At 34.1% G+C, this 18,609-nt stretch overlaps 2 protein-coding genes across 2 annotated transcripts; one reads left to right on the forward strand and one right to left on the reverse strand.

Moving 5' to 3' along the window:
• Positions 1 to 1,267: 1,267 nt before the first annotated feature.
• Positions 1,268 to 10,310, forward strand: LOC132716693 (uncharacterized; the record flags this gene model as incomplete). The annotated part of the gene is given in 3 exon segments (XM_060700019.1): positions 1,268 to 1,402; positions 4,384 to 4,554; positions 7,405 to 10,310. Coding segments are annotated over 3 exon segments (2,472 nt in total), but the record flags the coding sequence as incomplete, so codon positions are not given.
• A 3,407-nt stretch (positions 10,311 to 13,717) lies between these two features.
• Positions 13,718 to 18,159, reverse strand: LOC132716684 (F-box/LRR-repeat protein 6-like; the record flags this gene model as incomplete). Its single annotated transcript, XM_060700006.1, is given in 5 exon segments — positions 13,718 to 13,798; positions 15,594 to 15,748; positions 16,448 to 16,619; positions 17,460 to 17,551; positions 18,013 to 18,159. Coding segments are annotated over 5 exon segments (639 nt in total), but the record flags the coding sequence as incomplete, so codon positions are not given.
• Between the last annotated feature and the right edge of the window lie 450 nt (positions 18,160 to 18,609).

Consider the following 18,609-nt stretch of genomic DNA (forward strand, 5'->3'; position numbering starts at 1 on the left):
ACTAAGCGTAATTTCATACAAATTGCTATTACCTTTGTAAGTCCCATAAATACACCATTAACTATTTGTGAAAACGATTATATTATAGACAAAAATAACTTAAAGCAGGTACCTGCATCGTGTAGGGTACTTAATTGTCATGTGATAGTCATATAACAATCACTTCATTGGCTAAACTAAACAGTAGAATTTTAGAGATACTTGAAGGGGTTTGAGATTAGGTTCTTTATTTTAAGAGGCCATGTCAGTTTTAAAACAGAGGGTTGTGCTTTTCCAAAACAGAAATAAAGCTTTTTTAATTGTTGAAATTCAGTCAAATTTTACAGAAATGTTACATAAAGATTAAAAAGTGTACATATGTAACAATTTTTATAAAGATATATTTTATAAACACTAAAAGACCTCTTGAATGCTTAGGGGTTTGAGAACTGGTTAGTCCACAATAATGCTATGTGTTTTGTATTAAATATACATCATGAATCTGTTTTAAAATTTTATGCTATAATAGCAGTAAAACATTTTTCACTATAACTTTGTCATTTCTTAAGGTATCAACTTCATACTTCAAATATATATTTCTTATCATTACACACATGTTGTGTGACAAGATTCATAACTCCAGCTTACTATTTCTAGAATTATTCCCCTTGATCTTGGAATTTAGGTTAACAATGATAATTTTTTACTATAACTTAATACATAATTATACATAATTGATTTTTCTTTCATAGTTTTGTCATCCTTACTGCATCCAGTATTTTATTAGTGGAGCATCGATGTCTCCAGAGTGTGACAGCTCTTGTTTTAAAGGTTTAAACTTGAAACAAAATCATGTCTTTGGGTTTGTAAAGTCACTTCTTAAAACTCATTTATCTGACAGGGATTTTTGTGGAATATGTGGTTAACCTAGGAAATTTCTTGCAATATCAGCATTCAACACTGCTACAGGTATACAATGACACTCAAATGTCTTTTGGATCATATTTAAAGTTCAATTTTATCCTTTTGTTTCATACATTATCCGGGCTCTTGTTTTTCCACTATTTTTACTATATTTTACAAGCTATGTATATTATTGTATAAGTGACTGCTGCCTCTAAGAGGCCCAGCATTTTCATTTAACTGTTCAAATTGTTCCATTACGTTTTGTGATAGGTCGAGCATCGGTTCTTGTTTGGTTGACAATTAAGTTCACAGACGTTATAAAAAATACCGCAATGGAACTATACTTCGTAAGTGAAAAAGAACTATAATTTTCTCTCACCAGATTCTTTTTAACCTTGCACTGGCGTATCTACAGAACGGAGAAGTCCAAAAGTTCCGAATGATGTTGACGGAAGCTACCCATAATGCCGATAGTTATCAGCGGAACCAAATCTCGGACACATTGAAATTATTCGAGGTAATAATAATATACATATTGTATTTAGTGTTTACCCTACGTGTGAGAGCATATAACTAGAATCAAAATAAAGGGGGATATTGAAATCATAAAGGGGGATATTAAAGGTACTCCACTGAGGTTTAAAAGCCTAAAAACATAACATTTGAATTTCTTAAATAAATGAGCTGTGGCACTTTAAACAAAAATATATGCAAAGATAGTTAAGAAACATACTTTGAAATAAATTGAAAATTGTATTTTTATGCTTTTCTTAGCCCATTTTGAGTGAAAAGCGTTTAAACGCTTTTCATTTTGAGTCATTTTTTCACAATTTGAATAATTATTCTGGAAAAACGAATGATCTGAAATTTTGCACAAAGATTAGTGGTATAAAGTTAATAAACCTACATCAAATAGTACATTTATCTGTAAAAAATATTTTCAGTCCTATCATGTCAAAAAAAAATCAAAAACCTCAGTGGAGTCCTTTTAAAATAAGAGTGTGTATCCGTCTGTCTGTCTGTACGAGTCAACCTCAATGTTTTATAAATAAGCTTCATTCTGTCCATTGTCTTAGTTACAAGAAGAAAAGAGGACATTTTCGCTGGTTTATGTGGAAAATTGTTGATGGTGTTAAAGTCTAGTAAAACGGAAGTTGGTGTAGATTAAAAATGTGGGCCAATAAGCATGACCCCTCCGGCATTGGCCTTGATGGTTGATCTTTTTGTTAAGATTCATTTTATATATATAAAAAAAATTATCATATATATTACAGTGTAATTTACTTACTTATGATTTCGTGTTTTCTACAAAATTCAAACTTCCAAAGAGAAAAGTTGACCGGTCGCTTGCAAACTTACAAACATTCATTTACATTTTGGTAATCACAATCATTGGTGAATTTCTGAATTATGGCCTGATAGAGATCAATTACAGCAACACGGCTATTATTCACAGGCCGAAAAGTTACAATTGTTTTGAGATAATGAGACAATTGTTTTGAGATAATGAGTTGGGTGTTTCAATGAATTTGTCTAAATTGGATTAGCAACACATTGAATTTGGAACAGTCTGTCCGAGATTAAAATGTTTCAGTATTAGACTAGAAATAAAAAACAAGAGGGCCATGATGGCCCTTCAGAGGTCGCTCACCTGTATATAGACCCCAGGAGCTGGGCCAGTTTAAACCCCAGGGCTTTTATTTGAACAGACTCGGAAAAGTCACCCATTAGAAGATGTTTCACAATGTTAAGTTTTTACTACACACAAATAATGAAAAACAACGATCTCCCCCCCCCCTCATCGGCAGGGCCAATTTTAACCCAGGGGCTTTTATTTGAACAAACTTGGTAGACACCCATAAGAAGATGCTTCATGCTAAACATCTTAGCTCTAACTCATTGTGTTTTTTAAAAGAAGATTTTTAAGTTTTTACTATACACATATAGTTAAAAACAATTACACCCCTGGGGCGGGGCCAGTTTTGACCCCAGGGCTTTTATCTGAACAAAATTTGTAGACACTTACTAGAAGATGTTTCATGCTTGATATCTAAACTCTACCTATTTGGGTTTTTTTTCAAAGAAGATTTTTAAGTTCCTGCATGAATGTTCATATTTGCATGTATTTATACTGGTGACAAAGGTAAATTGATCATAGCAGGATGAAGGGTTAAGATAAAACATTATTTGAGTCACGCCATGACAAAACCAACATAATGGGTTTGCGACCAGCATGGATCCAGACCAGCCTGCGCATCCACACAGTCTGATCATTATCCATGCTATGCGCTTACAAACCCTATAACAAGTAGAGAAACTGATAACGAACAGCATGGATCCTGATCAGACTGCGCGGGCTGGTCTGGATCCATGCTGGTCGCAAACCCATTATTAGCTCGACTTTTCTATGAAAAGGGGAGCTATCCTACTCGCCCCGGCGTCGGCGTCGGCGTTGGCGTCACACCTTGGTTAAGTTTTTCGTACCACCCCACTTTATTTCAGAAGTATTACAAGTATGGCTTTGAAACTTACCATACTTGTTCACCATCATAACCTCCATCTACAGACAAGAGTACATAACTCTGTCAAGGTTTTTGACAGAATTATGGCCCTTTTTTGACTTAGAAAGTGTATTGAGCTTGGTTAAGTTTTTTGTACCACCTCACTTTATTTCAAAACCATTGGAGGTATTGCTTTGAAACTGACCATACTTGTTTACCATCACGACCTTCATCAACAGACAAGAGGACATAACTCTGTCAAGGTTTTTGACAGAATTATGCCCCTTTTTGACTTAGAAAATACATTGAATATGGGTAAAATCCACTTATTGCCTTAACCCTTTGAGATATTGCTTTGAAACTTTTAATGCTATTTCACATCATTACCCCCATCTGTACGCAAGAGAAGGTAACTCTGTCAAGGATTTGTTTTAAAAATTAAGGCCTTTTATCGACTTAGAATCTTGGTTAAGTTTTTAGTACCAGTCCACTTTTTGACTGAACTGTTTGAGATATTAATTTGAAAGTTGGAATACTTGTTTACAATCATGATTCCCAAACATGTCCAGGAGAAGGTAATTCTGTCAAAGATTTTATTTGAATTATGGCCCTTAACTGTCAATGTTTTGTATTATAGGCAAGCACTAAAAAACTTAAAAAATCTAAAAAAATTCATTCCTATCCACTTGTTCACTTTACCATAAAAGGCTCAACTCAGTTTTTTTTTCTTTCTTACCAGCCCTCTTTTGACTTAAACATTTCAAACTTTGCTGCAGTGTTCAAGGGTATCACACAATTCAGTAAAATAATTCTTCACTAAATATCTTAATGCTCATGGCCATTGTTCACTTTAAAAATACAGAGATTCTTGTATTGCCTTTTACTGCAAAAACTTTTTTTATTGGCAAGCAATAAAAAAGTCGAGCGCGCTGTCTTACGGACAGCTCTTGTGTTGGTTATGTCATAACGCGGCTCATTTCATCATATATTACTACAGGAGAATAAAGTGTCAGCTATCCAACCGGTTCAGCTTAACACGGACGCCATCTTTGTTCCACCGAAAGAAATCACTACAAATCTCGGACACCGGAAGTCCTCCAAGCGTTCAATGGTTGTGTTTGCATCAGACGAGAAAAACAACACCCCATCTTACAAGTGTGCAGAAAGGGTCAGTCAATTATTTGTATCTTCTTTGTGTACACCAGAAAAACCTTAAAAAATTAGAATATACAAACAATACAATTGCAGTAGCAATGATAAAATGTTTTCAATCAGACTGTGTCTAAAAGACAGGGATGTCCCCTTTATATGTTAGAGTACCGCATAATATGAATAAAGATGACCAGACAAAATGTTGGTTTAGCATAAAGATTTTGCTAAAACGGCCTTTTAGTGTAAGAATATGGATGGCTGTTGATAAAAACTGTTTTAATATTCACAGTGCCTCGATTTATGAGTGACAGAGCAAAGATGTCTTAGTTTAGTCTGTCCTGCAGCATGATCGGGAAAATTAAAAGGTTTTTACATAAGAAACAATTACTTTGTCAAGTAGAGCACTGATTATCACATTTGTTACGATAACAGTGACTCATTATGCTCAACATTTTTGCTAACTTACCTCAAAATCCCTTGATGCTTGACATAGTTATGGACGGGACAAGATTTTCTGACCTTTGACCTGTAACTGTGATCTTAAACTTGGAGCTAGAGGTCAGGACCTTAGAGCCAGGAATCTAGGTCTTTTGCACGACACTCTCATGTTGCTTCACATTTATGCCAAATTATATCAAAATCCCATCATGCATGACAGAGTAATGGGCCGGACAAGATTTTCATATTACTGACCTTGACCTCTCAGAATGACCTTGACCTTGGAGCAAGGGTCTAAGTCTTGTGCATGACACATCATCAGGCTTAAAATTTCTGCCAAACTGTTTCCAAAACAAAGTTATGAACCAGACAAGATTTTTAAACTGCCTACCATTGACCTTATGCATGAGTTATGGACTGTACAAGTTTTTCTAACCGCAAACCTTTGACCTCTAAGTGTGACCTTGACCTTGGAGCAAATGCGCTTTACACACCATATTATCATTTGTGTCGAGGTATTTAACAAGAGACACCGCCGGGCAGGGGCAACGCTCGACGTGTTTCCTTTATCTAAAAGCAAACAAACAAATCTTTAAGAAGAAACTTAAAGAAATAAATAAGTTTTTCCTTTTTCGAATTTTGATAGGTCTGTCTAGTCACACTATTTTTTTGTCTAAGAATGAATCCTTTCCATAAATAAATGTCAAAGTTAAGAAACTATAATCAATATTCAATTATTTGACGGTCAAGGTCATTTAAAGGTCAATGTCATATCTAAATTATTCCACATGTCATTTTGGTCACAAGTGTTGTTTTGTCCACATATGAATCAAATACGTACATAAATAACACAATTTTGACAACTTAACAAAAATTAAATACTTTGACATTGACAGTCAAGGTCAAGTTCAACCTTTTAAAAATTCTTGTCCAAAATGTTGTTTTGTCCAAGTATGAAAGTAATCTAGCGATTAATTACAAAGTTACAGCAAATTATAACATTAATCAGTGAAAACAAAATAGTATGACCTTCAAGGTCAGGGTCATCCATTAGTCAAGGTCAATTTTAGTTTATTATACACGAAGGGTCTGGCCTAAAAGATGTTTTGTCTTAATATGAAGTAAATACATCTATAAGTAACAAAGTTATAACCAATTGCAGAAACAAACAAGATAATTTAATTAAATTGGCCTTGATAGTCAATGTCAATTAAGGTCAAGGTCACATCTAAATTGTTCAATCTGTTAGTTTAGTAGCAAGTCTTGTTTTGTTGAAGTTTAAATCAAATCTGTACATAAAAACAACAAAATTTTGACAATTTATCCAAAATTCAATTATTTGACCTTGGCCGTCAAGGTCATTTGAAGCTCAATTAGAAGGTTTTAAATGTTGTTTATTTAAAGTATGAATATAATCCATTATTAAATACCTAGTTTACGTCAATAGCAAAAATCAGTTATAATTTTTCCCTTAAAGGTCAAGGTTACAAAAGAGCCAAGGTCAATTTGAGATTAATATATATGAAGGTCTTATCCTAAAGAATGTCATGTTATAATATGAAGTCAATCCATTTATTAATAGCAAAGTTTTAGCCAGTTACAGCAAAACAAAAATGAAAATTTCAGTAATTTGACCTTCATGGTCACGATCATTTATAAGTGAAGGTCAAGGTATGTTTGATTAACTTGAAGGTCTATCTTAAAAAATAACTATGTTCAAGTTTGAAGATAATCCATTCAAAAATAAAGTTATAGCAAAATTCAGCAAAAAGCAAACAAAATTTAGACATTTGACCTTGAAGGACAATGTCATTAATGAATAAATGTCAAGGATAGTCTGATCTACTTGAAGGTCTTGTCCAAAGAGTTGTTGTGGCCAAGTATGAAGACAATAATCCAAGAACTTAAAAAGTTATTATCAACATACAAGTTTGCGAACGGCAACATGTCCATGACTGACAATACCTTTTCAAAAAAAATTAAGCTTGCATGGGCCGAACAAGAATCTTTCTAACTTTTAACTACTGACCTTTAACCTCTTTGTGTGACATTGACTTTTTAGCTTGGGATCTAAGTCTTTTTGATGACCCGGAGTCTCAAAATGGTAAACATTTTTACCACAATGCTTCAAACTCCCTTGATACATGACAGATTTATGGGCTGGAAAATGTTTTTTCTTAAACACACAGACGGACTAGGCCGACCGACAAACAGAGTTTAAATGATATACCCTCTAGAAATTATCAGGGCGGGGGACATAAAATTCACTTTGAGTGGTCAATAGAAATGTATGCGTTTCCCTTGTTAAGAAGATTAGCTTCTGGTTTGTGACTTTAGCTCTGTAAATGCAGTTTTCTTTGAATTCAAGAATTTCTGAAATAAAATGACTTTAGTCATGTTCATTATTAGGTGACTATTTCTATTTTAGGTTACAGAACTTCGCAAGACTATGATTCGCTCACGTGATGCACAAATAAAACGCGATGGCTCAGTAAAAGATAAGTTAATTAAAAAAATCAAGTCTACAGGAGATTTGAATATCTCATCTCATGTGAGAAAGAATTTGTCCGCAAGGAAACAACGCCATTCTACCGGAAGTGTAGGACCTGATTCGGATATTTCATACAAAACACTGAACGAGATAAAACAAAGTAAAATGACTCCACAAATGAATAATGACATAATATTTGAATCATCAGACCATTGTTCCGCAGACAGAAACTCCTCTTTAGAAAACTGTGAGGAATTAACACGAGAAAGTAAATTTAAACTATTCCATGATTTCGAGATTGATCATTTTGATACTGACACTGAGAATATACTGGTATCAAATCAGTTAATCAAAGACAATTGTCCGGAAGCAACACATTTTGATAAACAACTCGCAGGAAGCAGACGACGTTTTAAGGGTAAAGCTAAATCGATTGGCGATTTTAAAGTTACCAAGGGCAAGAATATAAAAAGAGAAACCAAATCTACAGGCGATTTAGAAAGGGCTAAAATGAAAACTTTGTTACCGCTAGAGAGGAAAAAGAAATCAAGAACTTCTTTTAAGAGACTTATCAAACTGAAATCTGACACAAGCGATCAAATGCAAAATGATAATACTGTAATGATGGAAGGCTGTAAAGATGAAGGTGACTTGTTGACGATGATGGTACCAGTGGACAATTCTGCAGATGAAAAGAAACAAACATCGGAAACTGCACCCGAAGTTAGAAAGGGTGATGACAACAATAATTTCAAAAGTAACGGTAAACAAGGGTCAAGATACTCACTGGGTTCTGTATTTGGAGACCGCTCTACAGTTGTTAGATATGCTCTAGCTGAAGCCTGTGACATCCTTACTGCTGCAGTCACTCCTACCATTGATCCATTTAAATTAAAACCTCCTGATTTTAAAGAAAGGAGACATACATCGAAGCAAAAAGATCGTAAAATGCAACAAAGTTCAAAAAAGAAACGAGCCCCTGACCCTCCCAAGTCTACCGTTTGTACGTCATTGTTGGCTGCCGGGCATATATTTACAGCTTTTGTAGATCTCAATTATAACAATGAAGCAGAAGATCCAAGCACACTCATTGAAAACTCTACAAATCTGACAGACGACGTTCATGATAAAACTTGCTCTACTAATACCAATAGAAAACATCCTGGAGATAAATCTGAGACAAAAACTACTGCACTTGAAGAGAGTACATGTAGTGCAGTGTTTGATACAGCGTTTGTTTTTCCATCCCTTTCAGAAACGGATATCATTCATGACATGAACAATAATGAAAAGTATTACGATATTGAAGACGCCTTTGCCAAAGAACCAGAAACGCCCGAGTATGTAAATACAAAACACTTTGTTGAGATCACTAATAATAGTACTAACCATACAGAAATGAGGACAGAAAATCACGAAATAAGCAAAAGAGGGGAACTATGTGATGAAAATGAAGAAAATGTTGAACATGGAAAGAATACGGTTACGATGAGGATGAAGAATATGTTTAAGACAAAAAGAGCAAAACAACCACCGCCTTCATATCCCCCACCACCTCTTAGACTAAACTCTGCGAAACATCGTAATTCTAAACAAGGAAAAGGAGACAAATTTTCACTGAATGGACTTGTGGGTAACTCTTTGTTGACTTCCGGTATCATGATTGGTGCAATAGTTCCGGTACATGAAAACGGCAAAACTGGCAATCTTTTAACAGCTCATGTCAATGAATTAAGTAATTTAATGGAAGCTGCCTGTGGAATTGAGAAAGAAAATTTAGATGATCACGCTTACGTGAATGTAAGTAAGCATTTAAAATATGAATCTATGAATACCAATAGTACAGGTGCGACAATTACCAAAACTGACGAGTCACTACTACTACAACAACAACAACAAGCGGAAGTTATCAACGAGACACTTCCTCTTTCTCCAAACATCCTTAGAGAGTTTGTGACTTCGAATGAGAAGATCCGACAAGCTTTTGGAGAGTTCATCCACAAGCAACGAAGCAACAAGTCTGCAGAAAATACCGGGATACTGTTGGAGGAAGAGAATACTGGCAATCCTAAACATGACTATGTTAATGTGTCAGAATTTTAGAGAGACAGAATTTGATAAAAAAAAGTGTTTAAACGCCTAAACAGACGACATGGAATCTAGTGTCATAATTCTAAAAGCATGAAATATTCATTATTTGTAATAGAAGAACTATTTTCTTTTCACCCTTTCTTTTCTTGCATCCTCTCAACACAAGTTTTAATAAGACTATTCAGTAGAGTTGTTGTATTAAATACTAAGTGTTAAAGATTCTGCATGTTGTGACCACACTAAGGGAAATTATATACAAGTACATAGTTATGCAAATAAAACAATTTTGAAACATCGAAGAATATGTAAAATATGTACTGCAAATATTTGTGCATATTATATGTTATCATTAAAATATATGCATTCATTTCTTATTGTTAAATTTGACTTAACTTTACAGAAAAATTTGACTTAACTTTACAGAAAATAAATTTTAATTACCTCCCTTTATTTGCATAAAATATTAAATTCGGTAATATCTTTATAAATAATTCTTTTTGGAACCTATAATATTGATAAATATTAATTTGAGCATCATATTTATGATTTAAAACAATGAAAAGATTGGGTTGCTGGATCTTTAAATATTTTCTGTTTACCCTTGTTTAAAAGATTGTAAGAATAAGTGAATAGCTATGTTGAGTGTGTAATTATTTCCTTGTGTATCTATAACATTTCCCTATCCTTCTTGTATGGTATTTATTTAAGCGAAAGTTTTCTTTCTACTTGTTCTTATTAAAGTATTTACTCTCTCTATATGAAGCATTAAAGTTGTACCAGTATTCTTAAGGATCTATGAGACATCACAGGACTGCTTACACAGGTGGAGGCATACCTCGGTCCAAAACAAATTATTATACGTATATAATTTTATATTTATTTTGATTCATGGTGAAATTAGTCAAAAAGGCAAATCAAAAGTCTAGGTTAGGTAGTTAAACAAGAACTACCAGCACCCCACTCCCCCGCCACACCCAACCAGTTTTCCCAGTGCTGGATTATAAGTAAACTACACACTGGTTTCCTAAATATCCACAGAGATCATTTGAATAAAATGCTGTTTTGACCTTATTTGACCTTATTACCTGAAAATGGGCGTGACAGGCAGAAGAAATAGATACCCCATACATCCGCTTTAGCAAGCACAACCAGGGAACTTACTAGAATTTTACATGTATATAACCTTCTGAAAGCTACTAGATAACATATTTTATCATATACTTATAAATGAAATATTGAGAAATATTGATGAAATAAAATGCGTACTTTCATTTTCCGTATTTTCACTGTAAAAATTTATTTTTCACTGCAGTGAAACATATTTTCCGTATTTTCACTGGTGTCTTGCCGGACTACTTCCTTTTAAATTCTACCAGTACACAAATTTAAGGGAAAGTTTTTCAAATTTTATCGCAAAAAAGAGAAAAATGTACATAATAAACAGAAAATTCAAGTTTTTTCTATTAATACATGATTTATTTTCATCTTGTGGCATGAAAATTACCATATTTCACTCGTGGCTACCGCCACTCATGAAATATTTATTTTCATACCACTCGATGAAAATAAATCATGTATTTATAGAAAAAACTTGAATATCCTCTATCTCTTGATGTAAGAATGATGGTGGGCTTTAAACTTCTAGAAATATTAATCTAAATAGCGCACTAAATATAAGATGAATAAAACAAGAAAAATACCACTAATTAAAAGGGGACTTATTTCTCCCTAAATTGCATTTTGACGCACAATACTAGACAATTATATTTTTCAGAGAAGTGTAAACAATAGTTATTACTTTTCAAAATAGAGAAAGTGAAACTGTTTAAATAATGCAAAGCTCATGATTTTCATCAATCAATATTATTTGAGTCAATTCATTTGACAGTGTTTTTGTGTGTGTGTATTTTTGCTAGCGATCGCCAGTCGCCTGACCCACGGACTTTAATTGGCAAAGTCCATGCCTGACCATTGTAATAAAACTAATGACCATATTTTACTAATTGTGTTCTTTGTTAACCTTTACCGTGGTAATTTCCGGGAAACCTATGATCAGTTGTGTTAACAATGTAACAGCCTCCGTGGTCGAGGGGTTAGAGTCCATGACTTCTAATCCAGTTACCTCTCTGGCTTGGGTTCGATCCCCGGGAGATGCTTTGGTAGTTTATCGCGGAGGAAAGTAGTCTAGTACTGGTGTAACTCTCCAGGAAGGATGGTTAGGAAACTACTCGCCTATATGACTTAAATACTGTTGGGAAAAGGCGTAAAATCAAACAAACAAACAAACATTTAGATATTTTTGTATGCGTATTGAAAAGAATAAATTATCAATTTAGTAAAAAGAAATCTAAAAATTATCATGTAATTAATAGAAAAGAAGAATCCCTAAAGAAATCCTAAAACTGAAAATGTTTATGGCTTTATTTGATTGGAGCCTATTCATGGACGTTACTGGTAAATGCAAAGTACCGTTCACGCCCCCTATCACCGGCTTAAGAAGAATTTAACTTGAAATGAAAAAATCTAAATATGGAAACATCCACACATGTATTTAAACGGTAATGAATGGTCCACCAAGGGGATCGGAGGTTAAGTGTTTGCTTGCAAAAGGAGTTTTCATGTATTTGCTAAAGTTTTGCTTCATGGAACTTATCTTAAAATAAATTATAATCTCAATAATCAATATATAACCGATGCTAAATACTTTCATACAAGTACAAAATTACACTAACTTCCATACTGATATGAGCCGCATCAGGACAAAACCAACCAAATGGGTTTGCGACCAGCATGGATCCAGACCAGTCTGCGTATCCGCGCAGTCTGATCCGGATCCATGCTGTTCGCTATTATTTTCTCTACTTGTAAAAGGGTTGGTAAGCGAACAGCATGGATCCTGATCAGACTGCGCAGATGCTGGTTTTGTCGTGACACGGCTCATATCACCTCTCATATTTGGTTAATTGCAGCTATCGTTCTAGTATTTCATTATTTTAAAGATAGAAACTGTTCACTTATTAAAGTGGAATAAAAGTGTATACATTTTCAGTCTAAACTGGCTAATTTTCAAGAAATTAATGATGACAATATTTCGAAATAGTTTCCCACATTCCCTTTCATTCTGGATTTAGCAGGCTGTAAAACACATAACAATATGAAATCAAGCAAGTTTTTGATCTTAATATAGTAACGCTTGAAAAGGGAGAGAATATTGGACTGTGAAGAACATCAATTCAGCTTTCCACCCCTTTCATCAATGTATAGTATCTATTTTAGCAACATTACATGTAAACTGATAAACAATTATGTTGTTTTTTTTTACTCTGCCACCATCTACCTCTATTTCACTGACTGACAATTTCTTGAATAGTTTTACAGTTATTCTCCTGACAACAAAACGAAACGGACCCTTCCTTTATACTCCCTTTCTCCCCCTCACCCTTTAACTTCCTGTCTTTTGGAAGTATGAAAAACAAGTACATGACATTCTTATAAAAATTTATCACCAACATTATAAAACAATAAGATTTAAACAAAATTGAACCGCATCATAACAAAACCAACAGAGTGCCTTTGCGACCAGCATGGATCAAGACCAGCCTGTGCATCTGTGCAGTCTGATCAGGATCCATGCTGTTCACTATCAGTTTCCCAACTTACAATAGGGTTGGTAAAGCGAACAGCATGGATCCTGATCAGACTGCAAGGATGCGCAATTATTTTGGTTTTGTCATGGTGCGGCTCAAATAGCATCAATTCATATTTTAAAAACAAATCTTATGTACAAAAAATACACCCCCCCCCCCCAAAAAAAAAGGGGAAACATGATGTAAATTTACATATTAAAATACTTATTTGACATGAATGACAATTCCAATCAATTTCACATCTTACAAATATGGCATATAACAGGAAATAACAATTAAAAATTTATCAAAATAAAAGATTTCTTTATAGCATACAACAACTAGCATGCCTATATTCATAACTGGAATTTAATAAAAAAATCTTTTATGGAAAAAATATCTGGTCATGACATTTAAATTTTTTAATTTTATTAAGAGTCGTGGTTTAGGATTTGGCCTTAAATAAATTAGCTTGGCTAAAAATGCTAAAAAAATTATCTATCAAATGGGGAAAAATTTTTTTGAGACATTTATCTGTTTTTCAGCCTCGATCGAGATCTCGACATGAACTTAGATCAAGTTGCTCCAACTTTGTCATCTTCCTGAGAACTTTCCTGTAAAAACAAAACCAGCACATGCTGTAACAACTGTCTACTATAAAGGGCACGCCTGTTGTTATAATGTATCTATATAATAAATGATATCATAATGTAGCTTTATCAGAAATGATATCATAATGTAGCTTTATCAGAAATGATATCATAATGTAGCTACATAATAGATGATGTCATAGTGTAGCTTTTTCATAAATGATGTCATAATGTATCTCTATCATAAATGATGTCATACTGTAGCTTTATCATAAATGATGTCATAATGTAGCTATATCATAAATGATATCATAATGTAGCTTTATCATAAATGATGTCATAATGTAGCTTTATCATAAATGATGTCATAATGTAACTTTATCATAAATGATATCATAATGTAGCTTTATCATAAATGATGTCATAATGTAACTTTATCATAAATGATGTCATAATGTAGGTATATCATAAATGATGTCATAGCGTAGCTTTATCATAAATGATGTCATAGAGTAGCTTTATCATAAATGATGTCATAATGTAGCTTTATCATAAATAATGTTGTAATGTAGCTAAATCATAAATGATGTCATACTATAGTTATGTGATCTACTTAAATAAGGGGTATTGTTTTTATGGACTAGTCTAAAATTAAAACAAGAGCTGTCCGTAAGACAGCGCGCTCGACTTTTTTAGTGCTTGCCTATAATACAAAACATTGACAGTTAAGGGCCATAATTCAAATAAAATCTTTGACAGAATTACCTTCTCCTGGACATGTTTGGGAATCATGATTGTAAACAAGTATTCCAACTTTCAAATTAATATCTCAAACAGTTCAGTCAAAAAGTGGACTGGTACTAAAAACTTAACCAAGATTCTAAGTCGATAAAAGGCCTTAATTTTTAAAACAAATCCTTGACAGAGTTACCTTCTCTTGCGTACAGATGGGGGTAATGATGTGAAATAGCATTAAAAGTTTCAAAGCAATATCTCAAAGGGTTAAGGCAATAAGTGGATTTTACCCATATTCAATGGTATTTTCTAAGTCAAAAAGGGGCATAATTCTGTCAAAAACCTTGACAGAGTTATGTCCTCTTGTCTGTTGATGAAGGTCGTGATGGTAAACAAGTATGGTCAGTTTCAAAGCAATACCTCCAATGGTTTTTGAAATAAAGTGAGGTGGTACAAAAAACTTAACCAAGATTCTAAGTCGATAAAAGGCCTTAATTTTTAAAACAAATCCTTGACAGAGTTACCTTCTCTTGCGTACAGATGGGGGTAATGATGTGAAATAGCATTAAAAGTTTCAAAGCAATATCTCAAAGGGTTAAGGCAATAAGTGGATTTTACCCATATTCAATGTATTTTCTAAGTCAAAAAGGGGCATAATTCTGTCAAAAACCTTGACAGAGTTATGTCCTCTTGTCTGTTGATGAAGGTCGTGATGGTAAACAAGTATGGTCAGTTTCAAAGCAATACCTCCAATGGTTTTGAAATAAAGTGAGGTGGTACAAAAAACTTAACCAAGCTCAATACACTTTCTAAGTCAAAAAAGGGCCATAATTCTGTCAAAAACCTTGACAGAGTTATGTACTCTTGTCTGTAGATGGAGGTTATGATGGTGAACAAGTATGGTAAGTTTCAAAGCCATACTTGTAATACTTCTGAAATAAAGTGGGGTGGTACGAAAAACTTAACCAAGGTGTGACGCCAACGCTAACGCCGACGCCGGGGCGAGTAGGATAGCTCCCCTTTTCATAGAAAAGTCGAGCTAAAAATGTGTATTATATACATTGTGTATATGTAATTTATTTACTTCAGTATGTCCATGTGGACATTTGTCCCTGCCAGATTAAGTTGTATAATCTTCAAATCACCATCATAATCACACATTTGGTTGAGGGCCACATCGAGGGTGTCTCGGACGAAATTATTCCAAGACAAGTCTAAATGTGTAAGGCTGTGTCGCCACTAGAAAACAAAATTTAACATAAACAAGAAGGCCATGATGGCCCTGAATCGCTCACCAATTACAACTGTTTTTTAAGTGTTAGAATGAACTTGCCCAAAGGCATGTCTAGCTCAACTTCAACTTGCCCCTGTAGTTATACAATTTTCCAATGCTGATTTTTTTTTTTGAATTTTTTTCTTCTAAGAATGCTACAGACAAAGCTTGCTGGCCACCCTTCAAGGGGCCAATTGAAATAATATGGGCAAATTGAAGTGTGACTATCACAAGGATGCTACAGACCAAATTTGAAGTAAATTTGCCCAGCAGTTTCAGAGTAAAAGATGAATGTTGATGCATGACGACAGATGCTGGTGCATCCCCTTTTGATACAAATAGCACACCTTGAACCTTTGGTTCTGGCGAGTATGAAAGTCATTCTGGAGGAAAAATAAACTTTTTTGTTTCTAAAGAAGTAATTATGTGCCTATATTATAATTCAATACTAATTTTACAGTCAACAGTTTATATCCTCACTGCGCATGCACAGGAGTTCAGCAATTCAATAAAACAGTAGTAACTAAGGAATTAGTATTTACAGAATGCATTAGGTACTAATATAATATGTTTTACTTTAACAGAGTATAAATCATATGTAACTAACCACATACACTAACACAACCTATGAGATTTAGTGATAAACATATAAATATCATAAACACCTTGCATAAAATATCATCTAGAACAGAGCACGAAGCCACTTGGCTTCTTGCCAGGTACAACTGTTCTACGTTACTAGCCTCTATATCTTTCAGGGTCGTCACCACACCGACTGTGTCACTTATACACCCACGTAAATCTATAAGTCTTAACTTTGTAGCATTCTTAACAAACCTGCACAATGGAAAAACGAATAAGACATGATTGTAAACAACAAACAAGAAATTGTAACAGAGTTACCCAACGTCCCCCGCCTCAGGGAAGTTTTATATGAAGCATAAAATTTTGTACTTCAAAAGATTGAGGTATGGATCTCAGGACTTTCAGTCCAAAATTATGATCAATGCTACAAAATTAATGCAACAATAAATTTATTAAAGAAATAAAATGAAACACAAGATTTAAAAATCTATCATAATTGTATCAATGTTATTATATTCATTTATATATAATATTTCTTCACAAATTTCATCATAATATACCTAAACTTGTAGAATGAACTTGCCCCATTTTGAATTTGGTACAGTCTATTTTTATATTAGAGGGGTGGGTGAAGGTTTAGGTTCCAAAAATGCTTAAATTGAGCAGAACAGCAAAATAGAATCCAGACTGACAACAAGCATTTTCAGGCTGGCCTGACTTTTAACTGATGTCTTAAACAATCAACTCATTAGTCACTAATCTTTAAATAATGTCCAACAACTATGGTTCTATAGTTTTGAACCATAAACTTGCTGAATTTCTGAAATGAACTTGTCCAGTTTCCGGTTTTCAGAGCTGTCTCTTTTTCTCAATTTTTTGGATGTTAAGGTTAAAAATTGAACACAGTCAGCCAAAAGAATAGAGCCTGGATAGACTGTATAGAAGAACAGTCTGGCCTGACTCTATAGTGGTGGCAAAGATTTACTAGTATAACTTTCAGTTCCATGCAGGCTGCCCCATACTATATACTGGTGGCAAAGACTTGCTACATTCAGTTCCTGCAGGGTGGAGGTTCAACATTTAAATATTTACCTTTGAACAAAATCACTGGTAACTATTCTGTTACTCTCAATGGTGGCTAAACTCAGTTCTTCCAAGTTTGGGAAACCAGGGGAATCTTGCTGCTGTAATAACAATAAAACATTGACAATGTTACATATCATGATATTTTCAATGTGTGTTTTAGGTCCTCAATGATCAACCCAGTAACATGTCAAAATGGAGATACTTATACACTAATATTTTCTTGCAATGTTCACATATGGATATTCAATATTTGAGAAGATTTAAAATTGATCGTTCAGCGCTATGACCTTTAATGACGATGTTTTGTGACTCTATCACTGAGATAAAATACTTGACGGTACCAACTTCTGCTGAGCAACACCCTCTAGGAGGTAAAAAATTTGGTTACTTCTCCTGAGATGTTTAATTTATTGTGGTCTTATTTTGTGAAGAACACACACTGTTTTTTGATAACAAGTTAATCCTTTACAGAGGACCACTCTGACGCAGTTGCTCTGTAACATATAACATTACAGTCAACTTTAAATTCTGTATATGTCAAATATTTCTAAGTACTTACTGTGGCTTGCACTCGACCTGCATTGTTTGAAGAGAAAAATCTCTTCAGTTTTGGACATTTCCTCTGGAACAACTCTATATCATACAACAGCCCACTCTGCCATTTAACATTGGACATATCTAAATGCTCTAGATTCGGACAATGCTCCTAGAAATAATAAAACATCCATACATCATATGTACAGTTGTGGGTATGACTCAAGCATAGTTGATGGCAACTGATGCATTTATTATAACCTTTGCTTAAGTTATACCTTTATTTTTGGTTGGGTTTTACATTGCACCAACATTGTAAAGGTCACATGACTACGCTCCAGCTATACTGGTGGAGGAAGACCTCAGGTGTCCGTCCATGCATTGCATACAGAAACCTGAGGAGAACCTTTAATGTTCTGTAAGCTAGCTGGTTAGCTTCCTTACATAAAATAATCCAAAGTCTCTGGAGGGACTCTAACCCACAGCAGTTTTGGGCAAGTGGTTTGAAGTCAACAACCTTAACCACTCAGTCATGAAGTCTGCAATGTATTTACCTAGAATGGTATCAAATCATAAATTCAAGTTTTGTAATAAATCACTGATGACATTTATGGATCTATCT

Source organism: Ruditapes philippinarum, unplaced genomic scaffold (assembly GCF_026571515.1).
Source record: "Ruditapes philippinarum isolate M1 unplaced genomic scaffold, ASM2657151v2 ctg14479_1_1_1_1, whole genome shotgun sequence".
Taxonomy (NCBI): Eukaryota; Metazoa; Mollusca; class Bivalvia; order Venerida; family Veneridae; genus Ruditapes; species Ruditapes philippinarum.